The sequence below is a fragment of the Macaca thibetana genome, chromosome 12 (genome assembly GCF_024542745.1).
Source record: "Macaca thibetana thibetana isolate TM-01 chromosome 12, ASM2454274v1, whole genome shotgun sequence".
Lineage (NCBI taxonomy): Eukaryota > Metazoa > Chordata > Mammalia > Primates > Cercopithecidae > Macaca > Macaca thibetana.
In genome coordinates, this window is record NC_065589.1 from 116,683,543 (window position 1) to 116,701,524 (window position 17,982).

The 17,982-nt window shown below is 44.0% G+C and overlaps 2 protein-coding genes across 36 annotated transcripts in view; both read left to right on the forward strand.

The window, feature by feature from the left end:
• STEAP3 (STEAP3 metalloreductase) overlaps positions 1 to 5,051 on the forward strand; it is a 39,660-nt gene extending 34,609 nt beyond the window's left edge. The window contains exon 5 of the mRNA XM_050752711.1: positions 4,411 to 5,051. Within this exon, the coding sequence (XP_050608668.1) occupies positions 4,411 to 4,692 (282 nt within the window). The 3' untranslated portion in view covers positions 4,693 to 5,051. The remainder of the gene's footprint in view (positions 1 to 4,410) is intronic.
• Positions 1 to 17,982, forward strand: part of DBI (diazepam binding inhibitor, acyl-CoA binding protein) — a 343,175-nt gene that overhangs the window by 233,553 nt on the left and 91,640 nt on the right. Inside the window, exon 1 of one of the 35 annotated variants that reach the window (XM_050752745.1) lies at positions 5,308 to 5,318. The exons of 33 other annotated variants lie outside the window; for them this stretch is intronic. The gene's annotated coding sequence lies outside the window, so the exon portion shown is untranslated. Of the gene's footprint in view, positions 1 to 5,307; positions 5,319 to 7,726; positions 7,737 to 17,982 lie in introns of those variants that run through there. One more of the 35 variants, XM_050752746.1, reaches the window with a different exon arrangement.

Consider the following 17,982-nt stretch of genomic DNA (forward strand, 5'->3'; position numbering starts at 1 on the left):
TTTTGGCTGGCTTCTTTACTGCAACCTGTTTTATCAGCAAGGTGTGTATGACCTGTATCTTGAGCCGACTTCCTATGTCATCCTGTGACTAGCAATGTTTAACCTCCTGGGAATGCAGCCCAGTAGGTCTCAGCCTCATTTTACCCAGCCCCGATTCAAGGTGAAGTCGCTCTGGTTTGAACATCTCAGACACTTTATTTAGCTAAAAACCATTGAAACAATGTGTTGATTCCACAAAGAGGCGACTTGCGCTCGCATTTATCCTTTTGTTCCCAAAGCTGTTTTTAAAGTTTTACATTTTATTTTGTGTTCCTTTGGGTACTTTTTGTTATCGTTTTGGTTTGGTTTGGGTTGTGCTAACTGTTCCAATTCAGCCAGTTAAACATGATTAGATGTTAGACTGCAAAATACCCCAGTCAGAGCAGCTCATCTGCACAGAGAAATGAAGGTTCAGCTTTCAGAACCTAAGTTCTCTCCCAGAGTGAGAGGAACTGCCTGTGACCTTGCCCACTCCAGCCACCTGCCTGAAATAATGACAAGACCAGCCTGACCCCAGCTTCGTGAGCGATTGTCCAAAGCCCCTTCGTGCCACAGTAATTGAGCACCAGCAGGAGCTACAACGACCTGGCTGTTTCTTTTTTGCTAACAAGCTTACGTATAATAAAAATGGCCCTAGCTTGGGGATCTTATTAATTGCCTCATGACAATCCCTCTCCTTCTTTTGGGCTTCTTTGGGTTCTGGGATTTTTAAATTGTTCCCAAGGAGAGTTTCTGGGAAAGAAACTCTCTGGAATCATGCAGGCTTCCCACTGGGACAGGAAAGTCAAAGGCCCTTTGTTAAAAGCTGGCCTTTGGCTATCAGCCCTTGCTATGAACCACTAGCCGGAGGCTGGAGCTTCCTGCTGTCTGCACCGTGGGATTTTGGATGGCACAAGCATGAGGATATATGAACAGGAGGAGCTGACTGCCACTGGTGGGCCTCGGAGCAGTGTCTCCACACTGTCCCTGTGCAGAGCCCAGAGTGTCCAGCAAAATTCATCACTCTCTAGATCAGGGGCTGGGGACAGTGGCCCACACAGACCAAACACTGGAGCTACAGGGCACGTTGCCCGAGGGAGATGCAAAGACCTCACTGGGGCCACTAAGGCTGGCTTTCCAGGCCTGGACGGGCTCCCATTGCCGCACCTTCTGGAAAAGCGTCACGACACAGAGGTGGGCGCCCAAAGGCTCTCAGTGGGGCTTCGTCTAAGGAACAGATAGGTCCAGGTCTTCCCCAGTCACATGACCTGAGCAGAGGGGCCCGTGTGGACTTTTCACCCTGAAGCTAGAAGGGTATGGTGACAACAGTCTCCTACATGAGTGGTCTAGTCCTGGCTGCCGATCAGCCTCATCTGCCCAACCTTAAAAAACAACAGATGCCCACATCCCACCCCAAACCAATTTAATCTGAATTTCTGGGAGTGGGGTTTGGGCACTAATATTTTACCCAAGCAAGCTCCCCGGGTGATTTTAATGTGTAGCAAGGTTTGAAAACCACAGTCTGATAGCCACAGACTGACAAACTCTCGGGGATAAAGGGCATTGCCCAGCCATCTTGGCAACACCAATAAGTCCACAATGAGGAGGGGTGGGAGGGCCCACAGTTAATTAGGGCTGGGATCCTGGCTGGGGAACATCAGGGTGATTGACGTCAAGACTTATTCTTTTCTTTGAGATGGAATTTCACTCTTGTTGCCCAGGCTGGAGTGCAAAGGCATGATTTTGGCTCACCACAACCTCTGCCTCCCGGGTTCAAACGAGTAGCTGGGATTACAGGCATGTGCCACAACACCTGGCTAATTTTGTATTTTTAGTAGAGACGGGGTTTCTCCATGTTGGTCAGGCTGGTCTTGAACTCCCAACCTCAGGTGATCCGCCCGCCTCAGCCTCCCAAAGTGTTGGGATTACAGGCGTGAGCCACCACGCCCGGCCAAGACTTTTTCCTGATGGTCAGTGCTGGGGACCTTTTTAACCACAGTCTTCCACACCAAGAGATTAGAATTTAGAAAAGTTGGGGTGGCTGAGAAGTTGCAGGGGATTTGGAATTATTGATAGACACTTCCGGAAGTGGCAAGGATTTGCTTACATGTGCCACTGACGGTCAAGGAGGCTTCTCTTTAGGAGGTGACTACATCAAAATGATAGGAATTCACTGTGAGTGACAGCACAAAGCCCACGGTGGCTTCCTCACTCTTCGTGGTGAGCCAGAAGTTGTTAAAGACCGGGCCAAGAAGATTCTAGAAGTGGACACAAAGCCAAGAAGAACCAAAGAGGGTGAGGAAGGATACAGAAGGTTTTATTTGGTTATTTTACTTGGGCCCAGGGATGTTGAACGTGAGAACCTGTCTGTGAAATTGTAGTGTGCAGCCATTGGAAAATGTTTATTATTATCTTTAGCAAAAGTATTACAAGCAATTCTCCCACACCATGTTCTTTCACTCACTGACATTCACCGTCCTGGTGTCTGTTCTGGAGCAGGCGCAAATGAAGGGACACACACACACACACACACCAGGGAGGAGCAAGAACGGGGCCCAGTGTGGAATCAGACCCACTTAGAAACACTTCTGAGGGGAGTGCAAATGAGAAGCATCTGTCAGCCGAGGCTCTGGATTGATGCCGACAAGCTAGGCTAGAAGGGAATCCATAGAGACCACCCAGAGGTCTCGGTGAGCCACCACATTTAAATTACACCCTCGCAATGTCTCCTTGGAGAAAATGCGTATGTGTTTATTGCTTGATGGTCATTGCTATTTCCATCCCTGTGTAATAGACATGGTTTCTCCTGCCCCAAAGCTCTTAGTGGCTCCCCAGTGCTCGCAGAATTCAGTCAGAGCCCCCCTGTGCCACTCTTCCCTCGCTCTCGGTGCCCTCTGCTGTGTCACTGCCTGCCCTGTCTAGGGGACTAGATGGAGGCGACTGCACCTACCCAGCACTTCTCCCTCTGACTTTAGCTTTGGAAATTACTTATCTCCCACTAAAGTTGATTAAGTGGACTGCCCAGGGTTCATATCAGTTGAACCAGCACCAACAGTAGAACCTGGATCTCTTCCTTTGTGGTCCATGAGAACTCGTACATGCCAAGAGGCTGGAGTCACAGAGCAGCACTTCCCAGCCATTTTCACATTGCAGCTCCTACAGAAAGTCATGCTTTGGGTGGTGGATCAGTCACTCTTGGCTGGAAGTGACCCACAAAAGCCCACACGTGGTTCAAGGGGTGGGAAGCTCCATTGTAAAATGGCTGGGACCATTTCCATTTGGAGTTGGACGGTCTCTTCTCCCCACGGTCACTAATCTCCAGAGGGAAGAGTAGGCCCAGCGGGGTTTCCACGCAGGATATTTATAACCCAGCATGGGGCGGGAGGTGAAGGTCTGGCATGCACAGAGGGCATCTGTGTGGTGTTCTGGGGCTTTCTATATGGTGCCAGGTCACCCAGACCACAGGCCCCATGAGTGGGCCTTCACTACTGGTGCCAAATCCACATGCCATCTGTAAATTATTTACTCTGCATTTATCTTCAAGCTAACTTAAAATCAGTCCACTTTTTATCTGATCTTAACTTAGGCCAAATGTTATCTGTGAAATAATGATTTTGGTATACAGGCAGACACTTGTTACTCTAATATACATTAAAATACACACAGAACTAGTAAAATTTGTATACACACACACATACATGTATATGTGTATATATATATTTAGAGACAGGGTCTTGCTCTGTCACCCAGGCTGGAGTGCAGTAGTGTAGTAGTGTAGTGGCACAATCTTGGCTCACTGCAGCCTTGACCTCTTGGGCTCAAGTGATCTCAGCCTCCCAAGTAGCTGGGACAACAGGCACATGCTGCCACAGCCGGGTTAATTTTTTTGTATTTTTTGAAGAAACAGGGTCTCACTATGTTGCCCAGGCTGGTCTCGAACCCCTGGGCTCAAGCAGTCCTCCCACCTAGGCCTCCCAAAGTGTTGGGATTACAGGCGAGAGCCACCGCAGCAGGCTTTAAATGTTTTTTAAACTTCTTTGAACTTAATTCCATCTGAAATCATCCAGCAGCCTCCAGAGATACAAATAACCAAGTTAAGGAAAAAACATGGTTATATGGTTATTGTAAGGAATCCGCATGAATTTGTCAGTCCTTAGATACCTTCAGCATAGAAGCATTCTTCCCATTTTCCTGTTGTGGAAGCTGAGGCACAGAGAGTTGAGAGTTATCATAAAATCACACTAAGAGTGATAGAAGTCGGGTTCCAACCCAGAGCCACAAGGGCTAAGGCCACCCTCCTTTCCCTCCGCCAGGCCAACAGAGGAGTCGTTGGCAGGATTGCTGCATCTGTCATCCCCTTGCCCTCACTCCAGCCTTTTTTTCGCTCCACAGTCCTCGCTGGGCTTTGTGGCCCTGGTGCTGAGCACACTGCACACGCTCACCTATGGCTGGACCCGCGCCTTCGAGGAGAGCCGCTACAAGTTCTACCTGCCTCCCACCTTCACGCTCACGCTGCTGGTGCCGTGCGTCGTCATCCTGGCCAAAGCCCTGTTTCTCCTGCCCTGCATCAGCCGCAGACTCACCAGGATCCGGAGGGGCTGGGAGAGGGACGGCGCCATCAAGTTCACGCTGCCCACGGACCATGCCCTGGCCGAGAAGACGAGCCACGTATGAGATGCCTGCCCTGGGCTCTGGACACCAGGCACACGAGGGACGGTGCCCTGGGCCTGTTAGGTTTTCTTTCCTTGGTGGTGCAGAGCGGTATAACTGTGTGCAAATAGGAGGTTTGAGGTCCAAATTCCTGGGACTCAAATGTATGCAATACTATTCAGAATGATACACACACATATGTGTGATATGTAGTTACATATATTCCACATATATAACAGGATTTGCAATTATACATAGCTAGCTAAAAAGTTGGGTCTCTGAGATTTCAACTTGTAGATTTAAAAGCAAGTGCCGTATGGTAAGAGAAGAGCAGATCATGCTATTGTGACATTTGCAGAGATATACACACTTTTTGTATAGAAGAGGCTTGTGCTGTGGTGGGTTCGATGTATCCCTGCCCATCCCACCCCCACAACTCCCCTTTTGCTACTCCCCCAAGGCTCTTGCAGAGCTGGAGCTCTGAGGAGGAAGGAAAGCAACAGCTCTGCCCAGAGTCACCCCTGATGCCTGTGAGCAGGGGCCACATCTCTTCCCTGGGGCAGCAGCAGGAGGACTGGGGAGGAGCAAAATCAGGCAGTCGGCCTGGAGTCTGTGCCTGGTCCTTTGCGGGGTGGTAGGAGGATGGGGGGATTGGGCTGAAGCTGCTGCACCTCATCCTGGCTGAGTGGGGGAGACATTTTCCCTGAAAGTCAGAAGTCACCATGGAGCCTGCAAATGGATCCTCCTGTGAGAGCGAAGTCGCCTCCTTGCCAGAGCCATTAGTGAACCTGGCTTGAGAACAAAGCGTCATTTCCTTCCCTCCTTTAAGCTGGTGATGAGCATCCTTTAAACCACTGTGCCTTCTCACCCGTTCCATCTGTAAATTTGAACATCTCCCAGGAAGGCCTAGAGTAGACCCTTTAGAAATCAGCCCAAGGGGCAGAGCGAGAGGACACACCAGGGACTGAAGCTCCCTGGGCGCTAGCGTTGAGCCCTTTCAGGGACCCTGCCTGGGCTGAAGGATTGTCTTCATTAAGTCGCTCCTGGGGAAACATATTGGGGACTCCAGATGTCCTCTGGCAGAGGACCCAGAAAACCACACTGGCTCCAACTTCCTCCTCATGGAGCATTACACTTCCAAACAGTGGGGAGCGACGTTTCCACCAAAGCTACACACCTAAAATGCTGCTGCCCCAAAGCACAAGGGGAGAGAGCACCGCCGGGGCCACAGGACGTCTGTCGTCCAGTCACACGCCATCCTCGCTGCTTCCTCCTGACTCTAGCTTACTTCCCCTGTGGAGAAACAGGTGTTCTTGGCTGAGCCCCCAACCCCCTGCAGAACCAGGGTGATCTGCCACCAAAAAAAGCATCTTTGAAGACAAAGGGGGTGAGGTCTTGATGAGTCTCCTGGGCCCGAAGGCATCTTCTGATAGAAGGAAGACAGTAGGGCCGGTGAAGCTGCCCAGAGAGAGTGTCACAGATGAGGCTGCCCCTGCCCCCCAGGAAGGCTTCATGAGCTCATGTCTATGGAGCATATGAGGGTTCTTCAGTGAAAAGCAGGAGAAAAGCCCACCGCAAGGATAGCTCATTAGGCACATGACCGACGCAGGGAAGGCCATGCCGGGGAAGCTCTTCCTGCTGATGTTTTCCATCTGCCGTGCCAAGGCTGAGCGGCAGAAACTTGTCTCATAAACTGGCACTGATGGAGCATCAGCTGTGGCCCACAGAGAGCCTCGCTGAGAAGGGGGCAGGTAAAGCAGAGATTTTAGCATTGCCTTGGCATAACAAGGGCCCATCGATTCCCTACTAATGAGAGGCAGAGAGAGCATGGGCAATGGAGACCCACAATGATCCCCAACCCTGGTGGGTACTGGCTGCCTGCCCTGGGCCAGGGAATGGCTCCTTATACCAAAGACACTGGCACACAGCAGAGCCCAGTGCACGTCCTCCCCTTCCCACCCACCTCTGGCTGAAGGTGCTCATCAAGAGGGAAGCGATTCTAAGGTGGGTGGCAGGAGGGAACAGGTGCCACCTGCTGGACAATCAGCACATGAAAGGCAGGCGGGCTGTGTACTGGGCCCTGACCGTGCGTCCACTGCTGTCTTCCCCACCTCACCAAGCTACTGGCAGCAGCAGCCCCTGAGAGCACATTGCTCCCTACAGCCTGGTAAATTCCATGTGCCTCTGGGTACAAAAGTGCCTCCACAACATGCTCTGGAAATCCCAAATGCCACAGTCGGAGGTTGGTATCTAAAATCTATGCCTTCAAAAGAGTCTGTGTAATTTTTTTTAACCTGGTAGACGGTCTAAAAAGCAGTGCAGGCCGGGCGCTGTGGCTCACGCCTGTAATCCCAGCACTTTGGGAAGCCGAGGTGGGAGGATCATGAGGTCAGGAGATCGAGACCATCCTGGTCAACACGATGAAACCCCGTCTCTACTAAAAATACAAAAATTAGCCGGGCGCGGTGGCGGGCGCCTGTAGTCCCAGCTACTCCGGAGGCTGAGGCAGGAGAATGGCGTGAACCCGGGAGGCGGAGCTTGCAGTGAGCCGAGATTGCGCCACTGCACTCCAGCCCGGGAGACAGAGCGAGACTCCGTCTCAGGAAAAAATAAATAAATAAATAAATAAAAATAAAAATAAAAAGCAGTGCAAATAAACACCTAACCTTCTGCGAGCTTCAGGCTTTTATTTCTGCCATGTAGATCACATATCCGTTCATCCACTGACTCCAGAGGCCTTCGGCTTGGAGCCTGCTCTCAGGCAGGCAGTATGCAAGGACTTGGGACTGCCAAGGTGAACACAGTGATCTGTGCTAGAGCTGGCCAATGAGGAAGGGCAGATGTGCAGACCTAAGGGACTAAGGGACATGCCAGGGAGGAAATGGGCAAGATCCAGGTGACAGAGTGTTGGGTGGGGGCGTCGGGATGTGAAAGGAAGGCTTCCTGGAGTGGTCTGAAGTCTGAGGCCTTGAGTGCAGGTAAAAGCAGCAGAGCTTCTCGAATTAGAATGTGCCTGGGAGTCACCTAGGAATGTGGTTCAAATGCAGGTTCTGATTCATGGTCTGGGGTGAGGTCTGAGACTGTGCATTTCTAATAAGCTCCTGGGTGACCTGGATGGTGATGATCCTCGGACACTCCGAGCAACAAGAGCTTAGATGGCATTCTTTGCCTCTGCTGTGCTGTAGTCTGTGGCACACTAATCAGTGCACACACATCTCTGTCCCCTCAACCCTCCCCAGGAGCCTGCATTCCCCTGGCAGCCCTGGCAAGGTACACGTCTGCACACTGCTATGACCCCTGCGTTCTCTTAAAGGCAAAGGGAGAAACACTCCATCCAGGAGCCACAGCCTCGTACTCTGTGCTTCGCAGGGGCTGCGGCACATTGGCCCTGGACCCATCAGGAAAACAAGAGGAGCTCTCTTCAGAGACCACCCGCCTATCATGCCGCCGAGCCTTCCTGCTGAAGCAACCAGACTGCCTTATGGTACAGGGTGAGGAGACAAGAAACCCAGTGCAGAAACTGGTCTAGTGGCTAAAAATCATTGATCGGGAACAAGAACCAAAAGACGGCCCCGCCATTTTGAGTTCATGATAAGGATTTTCCAAAGAAAGAACCACGGCCAGGAAATACATTCAGGACCAACAGTTTTCAAGGTGAAAAGCATCTTGTGCTTGGAGGTTTACTTTTCTCCTCTGTGTCCTCCCATGCATAAAGCTGGGAGAGTTAACTTTACAAAGAAGTAATCAAATAGTTGAAAAATACCCACTACTAAGGTAGCCCATGTAAGATCTAAGGAACCACCAAAATCACTCATATCAGTTCAGGAGAGAAAGTTATCATTCAGCTGTTTGACACACTGAATCTTTCCCAAAAGCCATGAAGCTGGCTCTTGGAGTACAGAAGCTTTCTTGTGCTGGGCCACTTCCCTGGTCTCAACCAAGAGACAGTTGGCTACACTAGAGCAGAAATTCTCAGTCCCATCAAAGATCACTGACTTCCTCTAAGAAATACTTTGAAAATCTCTTTACTAATTGCTGAAATTAAATTCAGAAATAATATAACCTACCTAAGCATACAATTTTTAAAATCAATGTAAGGCCTAAACTGAAACATAAAGTAGAAGTAATTTATACTAAAACATACATATGTAACAGTAATCATGAATAATTATTATATTACTAGTCTTACAATAAATAAATTGCTTTTCAAATGCAGTGATACTCAACTAAACATTATTGACTTTCTTGTAGCTGACATTTTAAGATAGACTAAAGGTGTGTATGTGTGTGTGTGTGTGTGTGTATTGTGTCCACTGTGAGTGTTTGAAATTGTGTTGAATGCTACGAAGAAATCACATAGGGTGAAGACCAATAAATGTCAACTAGATTTGGAAACATGGAAACCTAACGGTGAGAATTTCAGTGGAACGTTGAGGGTAAAAGCCCAATTGAGTATGAATAAGAAGGAAATGGAGACAGTAATTCTGGACAACTCTTCTGAGATTTGGCTGTAAAGCAGGGGAAAGAGAAAGGATTGGTAACGGGAGGGGTATAGGGGGTTGAAGGAGGACTGGTTATTTTTTTCCATGGTTCTGACCTGAACATGTTTTAAATGCTTCTGGGGAATAAACAAGGTGAAAAGGAATGATGGAAGATGAGAGAGAGAATGATAGAGAATCACAAAGTCCTGGAGGACATTGGGAAGAGATGGAGTGCAGGGTACAGGTGGCTTTGGAGGAGGAGGAGCTTGTCCTTTGCCACTAGGAGAAAAGGGGAAAAGAAATGGCTGAGTATTAAGGGGAGGGGCTAGTTGTGATGACACAGCCTGTGACAGTTCCCTTCTGATGTTGTCTGTTCTTTTTAAAAAAACAGTCTCTCCCTTCTGCTGAGAACAACAGGGGAGGAAGAAGGTTTAACTCTGAAGGTTGAAGATGGACAAAACCGTTGAAAATAATTGTTGGAGAAAATGAAAAGGGAGCGGACCAGAAAAACTGATAGGGTTTAAAAAACAAAAACAAAATTTGATTATAACCATTTTTTATCCAGAGTGAAATATACCAAATTGTGTTTCCTGGGAAGTGTGCAAAGTAGATTTTTGTTTAGTTAAATTCTGTTTTCCCTCACCAGTTTCTTTAATAATTCTAGGTAGTTTGTCTTAGTTGAGTGTCATCTCTAATAGTTACTCAAAAATGCCTTGGCTTCATTTTTGTTTTCTCTGTTCAGAAATGAACAGTCACAAATGGAACTTTGATGCACTAGGCAACCAAAAACCTCCACTGCCAATCCTCCCGTAAAGTGAATAATCAACACTCTTGCTTATTGAGTGTTGATTTCATTTATTGGACCAGAAACCTAGCTTATTTGTATAATTCTCATATATGTAGAGTCTATTCTTAAAAATCTAATTTTAGCCAACATTTAAAAGTTCCGCAACTAGAGAAATTATTCAGACTTTTAACTTCCTGAAGGGTCTTTCTGCTTAAAACACAATTAGTTCCTAAACAAAAGACATACTTTTTAAGGCAATACTAAATTTGCAGGAAGTAGGGGAAATCATCAGGACAGAAAATAAATGGGAACACACACAAAAATCAAAAACAAACAAACAAAAAATAGCTCTCCTTGGCTCCTGGCAGAAGCAAATGCAAGTCCTTTCTGAAGAAAAGCAACCTCAGTTCAGATCAACCACATAAGAAGCTTAATATTTACATTAATAAACCATAGGTGAGAATCAGTGGAAACAAAACCTGAAGGACTTAGAAGAACAGAATTGTCAAATATAGGATAATGATATATTAAATATCTAAAGAATTAAAAAATAGAGTTGCAAAAAATAAATAAGCAATATTATACTACAAAGGCACAGGCATGGTGAAAAATGGAATTTTCAGAAATAAAAAATGATCAGAAACAAACAATTTGGTGAGTTTAACAGCAGATTGGAGAAAATTATTGAATTTTAAAAGCTAAAACAATTACCCAGAATGCAAAAGAGAGACAAATGGATAGAAAATGTAAAAGAGTCATTAACAGAGATAAAGGTTAAAGTGAACAACTCTAACATACAAATAATTGGAGTTCCAAAAGGAAAGAATGGTGAAGAGGCAAATTTTAAACAGATAAAGACCAAGGATTTTCTGAAACTAGTGAAATACTGGAATCCAAAAACGCTGAAAGTGTAATGTATACCACCAGGCAGGAAAGCAAATTTAAAAGTAAAGCTACGGTTAGCCACACTAAGCAGCTCTTAAAAGCAATCAGAGAAAAATTATAGATGACCTACAATTGTGGAATTATAATAGACTTCTTAACAATATCAATGGAGATTAGAAAATAGTAGTCTAATATATTGAAAGTCCAGGGGGAAATGATTGCCAACTTAGAATTTTAAATCAAGCAAAACTGATTTTCAAGATTGAGTGCAAAATAAGAAAGTTTCAGATTACAGAAATTGAGAGCTTACCAATAGTTCTTTCCTGAAGAACTTCTAAAAATATACTTCAGATAGAAAGAAAATGATACCAGAGGGGAATCTGAAAACAAGAAAAAAACAGTGAGCGAATAAGTGGTGACCCTCAAGGTAAATCTAAGCAAACCTTTTCTCTATAAAAGAATAATATCTATTTATGTGTTTTTTTAAAAGGACATACTAGGCCAGGCACAAAGGCTCATGCCTGTAATCCCAACACTTTGGGAGGCTGAGGCAGGTGGGATCACCTGAGGTCGGGAGTTTGAGACCAGCCTGACCAACATGGAGAAACCCGATCTCTACTAAAAATACAAAATTAGCTGGGCGTGGTGGCGCACACCTGTAATCCCAGCTATTCAGGAGGCTGAGGCAGGAGAATTGCTTCAACCTGGGAGGCGGAGGCTGTGGTGAGCCGAGATAGTGCAATTTCACTCCAGCCTGGGAAACAAGAGCAAAACTCCATCTCAGCAACAACAAAAGGGACATACTAACTGGCTAAAAACGATGATATGTAAATAAGGGATTGAGTTAAAATGTTCTGAGGCTCATATTTGTTTAGAGGTTGGGGCTGGGAAAGATATGGGCTAATTTAGATCTTGTTAAGTACATCAGGAAAAATGTCAAGGGTAACCACTAAAAAGCTAAAAGTATAATGCCAAAATCCTTAAGAAGGGAAAAAAATTTTAATTGGATTTTTGAAAAACAAGAAACAAGAAAAAGAGCATAAAGCAAGACACAGAAAACAAAAAGTAGATATTAGAAAAAATCCACATATATTCATAATTGTGAAACAGAATACCATGCACTGGTATCAATCTTTATGAGGGATACACCATACGCTGGTTACCAGGAGAGGACTCTAAACACCTTGCCAATTTTTGTAAAGATTCCTATATCTGGTGGGTGCCCAGGTCTGGCAGGAGTCTTTACACAAACTCAGCTTCTAAAGGTTTTGCACAAACCCAGCTGCCAGAGTCTCAGTCTGGTATGACAAAACACCTGCACAAGTCAGGCAAAGCCAACTTATTACTCACAGATCGGTAGCAAAGATAGACAGAAGCATAGAATCCATGGTGAGCTGGTCCCCCAGAACTCAAGCAAGCTGCCCAGGGCAGACAGACTCTCATCTGCACATGCCCAACTTCACACTACTGCTGAGGGACCCTGAAAGCAGTCCACTCTGGGTTTTATATCCTACAGGTACTTAAATCACTGAGCTTAAGCACTGCAGAGCATCTTGTTCTGAGAAGAACAAAGACAAAGCCCAGGCTGTTCTACATGGTTCTTCCTTCTCTCAGGATGTTACATTCTCGTACATTCTGCCCAAGAATTGTAAGAAGGAGCAGGGAGAGCTGAATCAGCCAAGGTCATTCAAGGACTTGTCCTCCTGCAATAATCACGATAAATACAAATGGATTAAACACTTCAGTTGAAAGATAGAGATGGTCAGAATGGATTTTAGTTATATTTGTAAGTGGCATACCTAAAGACTCAAGGTAAAGATATGGAAAAAAGTATGTTAGGCAAAAACAAACTAAATTAAAGTTGGAGTGGCTAGATTATTATCAAATAAAGCATGCTTTATGAGAAAAGACATTATTAGGAATAGAGAGAATTACTACATAATAATAAAGATTTACATGTTTTAGAATAATGTTCTTTAATAATATAGCCTCAAAATATGTAAAGCAAAAAAATAAAAAAGAAAGAAAAATAAAAAAAAATAAAAAAGAAAAAAATAAAAAAGAATAAATCCCTCATTATACTAGATTATAACAAACAGAAAATTATATGCATGTGTGCACATGCATGTATGTGTATAACAACACAAGTTGGATATAATAGGAAATAGAAAAATTATATTTTTCTCAAGAAAACAAATTGAAGACATATTATACCATAAAAGCAAATTTCAATAAATTTCAAATAATATCAGCATTCTCTCAGGTGAATACGAGAAAGTTAGAAATCAAGAACAAAATGCTATATGTATGTGTGTATATATGTATACACACATATATATCATATATATTTATATTTTAATAAAATATTTTTTATATTTTGTCACCGGGTCCCTTTGTCACTCAGGCTGGAGTACAGTCACACGATGATCACTGCTCATTGCAGCCTCAAACTCCTGGGCTTAAGCAATCCTCCCACCCCAGCCTCCTGAGTAGCTAGGACTACAGGCACCACCACTGTGCTCAGCTAATTTTTAATACTTATTTTTTAGAGATGAGATCTTGCTATGTTGCCCAGGCTAGTCTCAAACTCCTGACCTCAAGCAATCCTCCTGACTTGGCCTTCCAAAATGCTGGGATTACAGGCATGAGCCATCATGCCTGGCCTAAAATGCTATATTTTAAATGTCTATACATTTTAAAACTTTAAATATACATTTCTAAATAAGTCATTAATCAAAGAGAAAATTATACTGAAAATTCTTCAAAACTTTTAAATGTGAATGATTATTAAATATCTTCACATCAAATATTTAGAGATGCAGCAAAAATATTGCTTAGAGGGAAATCAATAACCTGGACAAAAATTAGTACAAAAAGAATCCAACCCACAGAAAGTAAAAGACAGATACACACAGAGAGATATACTGAAAGTAAGAGCAGAAATTAGTGAACTAGGAAACAAAAATATAATGGAGAGGATTGACAAAGCGAAAGGTTGGTTTTTGGATAAAACTCATCAAACAAATCAATCTCTGATAAAACTGATCCTGAAAAACGATAAGATGCTCAAATAATTTTAGGGATAAAAAGGAGAGAAAACTGCAGATGAAACAGAAATGTAAAAGATAATAAGAGAATATTATATGTGAGATTATGCAAATAAATTTGAAACTTGGAATGAAAAATACAACTTACCAAAACTGATTCAAGAAAACAAAAAGTGAGCATATAGGCCAGGTGCAGTGGCTGACGCCTGTAATCCCCAGCACTTTGGGAGGCCGAGGCAGGAGGATCACTTGAGCCAGGAATTCGAGACCAGCCTGGGCAACATAGCAAGACCCCATCTTTACAAAAAATAGAAAAAAAAAATTAGCCACGTGCAGTGGCACATGCCTGTAGTCTCAGCTACCCAGGAGGTTGAGGTGGGAGGATCACTTGAGCCCGGAAGGTGGAGGCTGCAGTGAGCCGTGACTCTACCACTGCACTCAGCCTGGATGACAGAGTGAGATCCTGTCACTCAAAAAAAGAAAAAAAAAAGAAAGAAAAAAAGAAGTAGCTATGTATCTGTGGTGATGGGCATACAGTGTATAATGATGTAATACAGTCTAACTTAGCAGTAATTACATTCAATGTAAAAGGATTTAACTCTCCAAGAAAAGGCAGAGATTGGCAGAACAAAAAATTCTTTTAAATGACCCATCCAGGCACAGCGGCTTGTGCTTGTAGTCCCAGTTACTCAGGAGGCTGAAGTAGGAGGATTACTTGAGCCCATGAAGTTCAAGTCCAGCCTGGGCAACACAGTAAAACCTCACCTCTAGACAAAACTAAACAAAAACAAAAAACCCAAAGATTTGAAAGTAAGAGGATGAGCCAGGCACAGTGGCTCACGCCCGCAATCCCAGCGCTTTGGGAGGCTGAGGTGGGAGGATCATGACGTCAGGAGATGGAGACCATCCTGGCTAACAGGGTGAAACCCCATCTCTACTAAAAATACAAAAAATTAGCCAGGCGTGGTGGCACACACCTGTAGTCCCAGCTACTCGGGAGGTTGAGGCAGAAGAATTGCTTGAACCAGGTAGGTGGAGGTTGCAGTGAGCCAAGATCATGCCATTGCACTCCAGCCTGGGCAACAAGAGCAAAACGCCATTTCAAAAAGAAAAAGAAAGTAAAAGGATGTAAAAAAGATAGGCAAACAGTAACCAAAAGAGAACTGGATGACTACATAATAAAGAACATTTTATAATAGTAAAAGTGTCAATCCATTAAGAGTTTATAAATTATAAACATATATGCAACTAACAATACAGCCTCAAAATATATGAAGTTAAAGCTGTCAGAATTGAAGGGAAAATAAACTATTCAACAATGATAGTTGGAGACTTCAATACTTCATTTTCAGTAATGGGTAGAACAACTAGACAAAAGATTACCAAAGAAATAGAAGATTTGAACAACACTGTACACAACTATACTTAACACACATCTATAGAACCCTCTACTCAACAACAGCAGAATATGCACTTTTATTTTTATTTTTTGAGATAGAGTCTTGCCCTGTTGCCCAGGCTGGCATCCAGTGGCACAATCATGGCTCACTGCAGCTTCTACCTCCTGGGCTTAAGTTATTCTCCCACCTCAGTCTCCCGAGTAGCTGGGACCACAGGTGTGCACCACCACACTCAGCTAATTATTAATTTTTGTAGAGACAGGGTCTTGTTATATTGCCCAGGGTCTTGCTAAGTTGCTAATTTTGTAGAGACAGGATCTTGCTATTTTGCCCAGGTTGGTCTTGAACTCCTGACTTCAAGTGATCCTCCTGCCTCGGCCTCCCAAAGTGCTAGATTACAGGCATGAGCCACCATACCTAGCAAAGAATATACATTCTTTTTTTTTTTTAAATACTTTTAAGTTCTAGGGTACATGTGCACAATGTGCAGGTTTGATACATAGGTATACATGTGCCATGTTGGTTTGTTGTACCCATCAACTTGTCATTGGCATTAGGTATTTCTCCTAATGCTATCCCTCCCCAAGCACCCTACCCCCAACAGGCCCCAGTGTGTGACATTCCCCGCCTTGTGGCCAAGTGATCTCATTGTTCAATTCCCACCTATGAGTGAGAACATGCGGTGTTTGGTTTTCTGTCCTTGTGATAGTTTGCTGAGAATGATGGTTTCCAGCTTCATCCATGTCCCTACAAAGGACATGAACTCATCCCTTTTTATGGCTGCATAGTATTCCATGGTGTATATGTGCCACATTTTCTTAATCCAGTCTATCATTGATGGACATGTGGGTTGGTCCCAAGTCTTTGCTATTGTGAACAGTGCTGCAATAAACATATGTGTGCATGTGTCTTTATGGTAGAATAATTTACAATCCTTTGGACATATACCCAGTAATGGGATTGCTGGGTCAAATGGTATTTCTAGTTCTAGATCCTTGAGGAAGAATACACATTCTTAAGTACATATGGAACATTCTCCAGGATAGACCATCTATTAGACCACAAAATAAGTCCCAATAAATTTTTAAAGATTAGAATTATAAAAAGTATGTTCTCCATAGAATAAAATTAGAAAACAATAACAAAAATTAATTTGAGAAATTCACAAATATGTGGAAATTAAAAAACACTCTTCTTAACCAAGAAGTCAAATAACAAATAAGAGAAATTAGAAAAAAGTTTTGAGATGAAGGAAAAAAATAGCATACCAAAGTTTCTGGGGTACAGCTAAAGTGGTAGGTACTTGGAGGGAAATTTATAGCTGTAAATACCTTAAAAAGAAGAAAAATCTCCAATCAATTACTTAAACTTTCATCTTAAGAAACTAGAAAAGAGAAAACCAAACCTAAAGAAACCAGAAGGAAGGTAGCAGCATAAATTGATACAGAAACTTGAGAAAACAATTCAGCATTATAATGTTGAACCTTTACATACCCTAACAGCCTGTAATTTCTCCCCAAAGTATATTTAGAAAAATTCTTATAGGTGGCAACAGTGGATGTATAAAAAATATTCAATATAGGCTGGGTACAGTGGCTCACGCCTATAATCCCAGCACTTTGGGAGGCCGAGGCTAGATCACCTGACGTCAGGAGTTCAAGACCAGCCTGACCAACATGGTGAAACCCCGTGTCTACCAAAAATACAAAAATTAGCCAGGCATCGTGGCGCACACTGGTGATCCCAGCTACTTGGGAGGCTGAGGCAGGTGAATCACTTGAACCCGGGAGACAGAGGTTGCAGTGAGCCAAGATCGTGCCATTGCACTCCAGCCTGGGTGACAGAGCACGATTCCACCTCAAAAAGAAAAAATTCAATGTATATGAAAACAACATGAAGATTCTGAGAAGGTGGTAGCCTTGATGGTATAATTATTTAACATCTCCAAATCCCCCATAAAGATACACAAAGCAGCCAGGATTGCAAAACTAAAAACCCATGGACAATCCCTGTAACAAACAAACTAACACCAAATCCCTACAAACCCTAAAACACAAATGGGTGGAGACACAGCTACAAGATCTGCATGGTATTAGCAGCTTTGCTGGAGGACACAGAAGGAAGCAACAGAGCACCTGGTAGGCCTCAAAACTGTGGGGTCCTCATGAGGGGAAAGAAGTCAGGTTGGCAGGAGCAGAGGAAGCAAAAAACAGAAAACAGATAAGCTGTAAGGGTTTTGATAAGGTCCAAAACACATTACCCTCCCGCACAAATAACTCACCACCTTCCTGTGCTCAACTGTGCCTTCCTGTGCCAACCCTCAACTAATAAAATAACGCGATTTAGTTCACTGCAACCTTGGCGTCATCAGTACTGCACAAAACCCTCTTCAGCACATAGCACAAGCACCATCCTATAAAATCCCCAGGAAGCCTTCGTTTCCTTGCAATCAGTTCCTTTTCTAACCTGCCTGTTGCATCCTTGCAACATATTTGCCTACTTTCTCTAATAAATCTGCCTTTTTTTAACCTACAACTAACCATCTTGGCAAATTCTTCTCACAGCCCATGCTACTGGCCCAGATAGTCACTGATCACCTGCAACAAGAACTTTAAAATAATCAAGAAACAACTAGTGTAAAGCCCGCAGGCAGCTGGAGGACAGCACCTGACCCAGGGAGGTATTTGTATCTTTCAGTGAAAGCATGTGAGTTC